The sequence below is a fragment of the Myotis davidii genome, unplaced genomic scaffold, assembly GCF_000327345.1.
Source record: "Myotis davidii unplaced genomic scaffold, ASM32734v1 scaffold464, whole genome shotgun sequence".
NCBI lineage: Eukaryota > Metazoa > Chordata > Mammalia > Chiroptera > Vespertilionidae > Myotis > Myotis davidii.
The window spans coordinates 304,980-307,660 of NW_006295287.1; the positions used below are offsets into that span (position 1 = coordinate 304,980).

At 61.9% G+C, this 2,681-nt stretch overlaps 1 protein-coding gene across 1 annotated transcript in view; it reads right to left on the reverse strand.

Moving 5' to 3' along the window:
• Positions 1-2,681, reverse strand: part of CCDC114 (coiled-coil domain containing 114) — a 32,834-nt gene that overhangs the window by 18,551 nt on the left and 11,602 nt on the right. The window contains exons 5-6 of the mRNA XM_015567955.1: positions 629-751; positions 152-265 (exon numbers count right to left, since the gene is read on the reverse strand). Of these exons, the coding sequence (XP_015423441.1) occupies positions 152-265; positions 629-751 (237 nt within the window). The remainder of the gene's footprint in view (positions 1-151; positions 266-628; positions 752-2,681) is intronic.

A 2,681-nucleotide genomic window follows, 5' to 3' on the forward strand; every position in this document is an offset into this window, starting at 1 on the left:
AGTAAAATTTGGAAAAAAAAAAGAAAGTAAACCTATGGCTTCGTCCATTGCGTATCCGAGGCCCGAGTGCCGGCAACAAGCAGGTGACCCTCCTCCTCGCCTCCTCTCCTCCCCCGCGGGGCCGGGGGGCCCTGGGTCGGGGGCCACGGACCTTGTGCAGCTTCCGGTCTATGTTCAGATAGTGGTTCCTCTGCACCAGCAGCAGATCCAGCTCCTCCCGCAGGGCTGCGTTCCGAACCAGATGGATGTCGAAGTGACAGGTGACCTGGGGGGCGGGGGGGGACAGGTGTGGGACAGGGTGCCAGGGTCTGTCTGAGACCCTCCTCCACACTCAGACAGGGACCCGCTTTCCATGTGGAGGTCCTGAGAGCATCGGCCCGTTCCACCGGCAGAGCCCAAGCATCACTCTCCTTTCCCCAGGGACACCCCACCCTCCAGGATCCTGTCTCCTGACCCCCGCAGGGAGCCCAGCACCCAGGCCTTCCCGCATGCAGGCCTCTGTGTAGCCCCCTTGCCTCCTCCCCGCCCCCACCGCCGCCGCTGGCCATTTCCAGAACTTGACCCCAGGCTCATTCTTCCCCCAACCCCAGAGCTCAGGCCTGGAAAGAGCCAGGAGGGTGGCCCTCACCCTGTCCAGCTGGTTTTCCACGATCTTGATCCTTTTCCGGGTCTTGGCCTTTTGGTCCATGATGACCCCTGGGGCCCTGGGATCCTTACCGCAGGCAGAGAGCCGGGCCTCCCACTCCTGGATCTGGAGGAAGGAGGGTGGTGCCCGGGTGTGGGCTGGATGTGGGAGAGGCGCGAGACCAAGGAAGGGGGTGCGTGGGAGGCTGAGTGGCTGCGTGCGGCTGGCACCTGCCACCCTGGGACCCCCGACCCCGCTCTACCCTTCTGCGGACAGCCCCCCACCTTCCACGTGGATCGGCTTCCAACCACAACAGTGGATCGGCTCCAACCACAACAAGCCACCCGGCCGGCCCAGGACCCACCCAGCCCTGCACAGTCACAGTGACTGGCCACCAGGAGGCCATGTGACCCAGGCAGAGCCAGCCTGCACCCTTTCCCTGGATTTGGGGGAAACCCGTGAGCTGGGGGGGTGGCCCCCGGGACTTGGGCTGTCACAGCCCCCGCCGCAAGGGTGGTGCCCGGGTGTGGGCTGGATGTGGGAGAGGCGCGAGACCAAGGAAGGGGGTGCGTGGGAGGCTGAGTGGCTGCGTGCGGCTGGCACCTGCCACCCTGGGACCCCCGACCCCGCTCTACCCTTCTGCGGACAGCCCCCCACCTTCCACGTGGATCGGCTTCCAACCACAACAGGCCACCCGGCCGGCCCAGGACCCACCCAACCCTGCACAGACAGTCACAGTGACTGGCCGCCAGGAGGCCATGTGACCCAGGCCGAGCCAGCCTGCACCCTTTCCCTGGATTTGGGGAAAACCCGTGAGCTGGGGGAGAAGGCCCCGGGACTTGGGCTGTCACAGCCCCCGCCGCACCGAGCACCTGGGGTAGTGAGGCCAGTAGACAGAGTGGAGGCGAGAGGCCGAGGTGGCGAGAGCCAGCCCTGCAGCCATTGGAGTCCCAGGTCTGTTGTGCGGAGCCCGGTTTCCCCGCTGCTCTCGTTGCCCTATTCCTCCTCACTGACGTGGGGTGTGCTGTCTCCCCAGCTATTCCTGACACGGAGTAGGTGCTCAACAAAGCTTGCCCGACAACACAAACTCGTGACTTGCTTAAGGCTGTGCGCTAGTGTAGGTGGCCTGTGTCCTGCAGAATCTGTGTCGAAGAGCTAACCCCCCAAGACCTCGGACTGTGACCTCGCAGGACCTCAAGCTAAAACGAGGTCCTGAGTGTGGGCCTCACCCAATAGGACTGGTGTCTTCATAGGAAGGAGACTGCCGGGAGCCGGTCCATCCTTGCTGTTCCCCAGAATCTGTGTCGAAGAGCTAATCCCAAGACCTCGGATCGTGACCTCGCAGGACCTCGAGCTAAAACAAGGTCCTGAGGATGGGTCTCATCCAATAGGACTGGTGCCTTCATAGGAAGGAGGCATTTGACCCTGGCTGGTTTGGCTCAGTGGATAGAGCATTGGCCTGTGGACTGAGGGGTCCCGGGTTCAGTGCTGGTCAAGGGCACATGCCTGGGTTGCAAGCTGGATCCCCAGCGAGGGGGTGGGGGAGGCAGCCGATGGATGATTCTCTCTCATCATTGATGCTTCTCTCTCCATACTGTCTTCCACAGTGGCTGCACCAGTCTGCATTCCCACCAGCAATGCAAGAGGGTTCCTTCAAGAGGGCTCCTTTTTTCCCGCATCCACTCCAGTACGTGTCGTTTGTTGATTTGTTGATGATATCCATTCCGACAGGTGTGAGGTGGTATCTCATTGTGGTTTTGACTTGCATCTCTGGAATGACTGGTGATTTTGAGCATGTTGTCATATGCCTCTTGGCCTTCTGTATGCGTGACACCAAACAAGGAATCGCTATGATGTGCACTGACCACCAGGGGGCGCGCACAGAACATGGTTGGCATCGGCAGCAGGTGGCAGAGCGTGGAACATGGCAGGCTTTGGCCCCCCGCAAGATGGTGGAGCCAGTGAATGGGGGCGCCAGACCACGGCGGGACACGGGTCGCTGTCATTGGGGCAAGCCTCTGGTGGTTACTGAAAGCTCTTTGCTCCCAGATGCCAC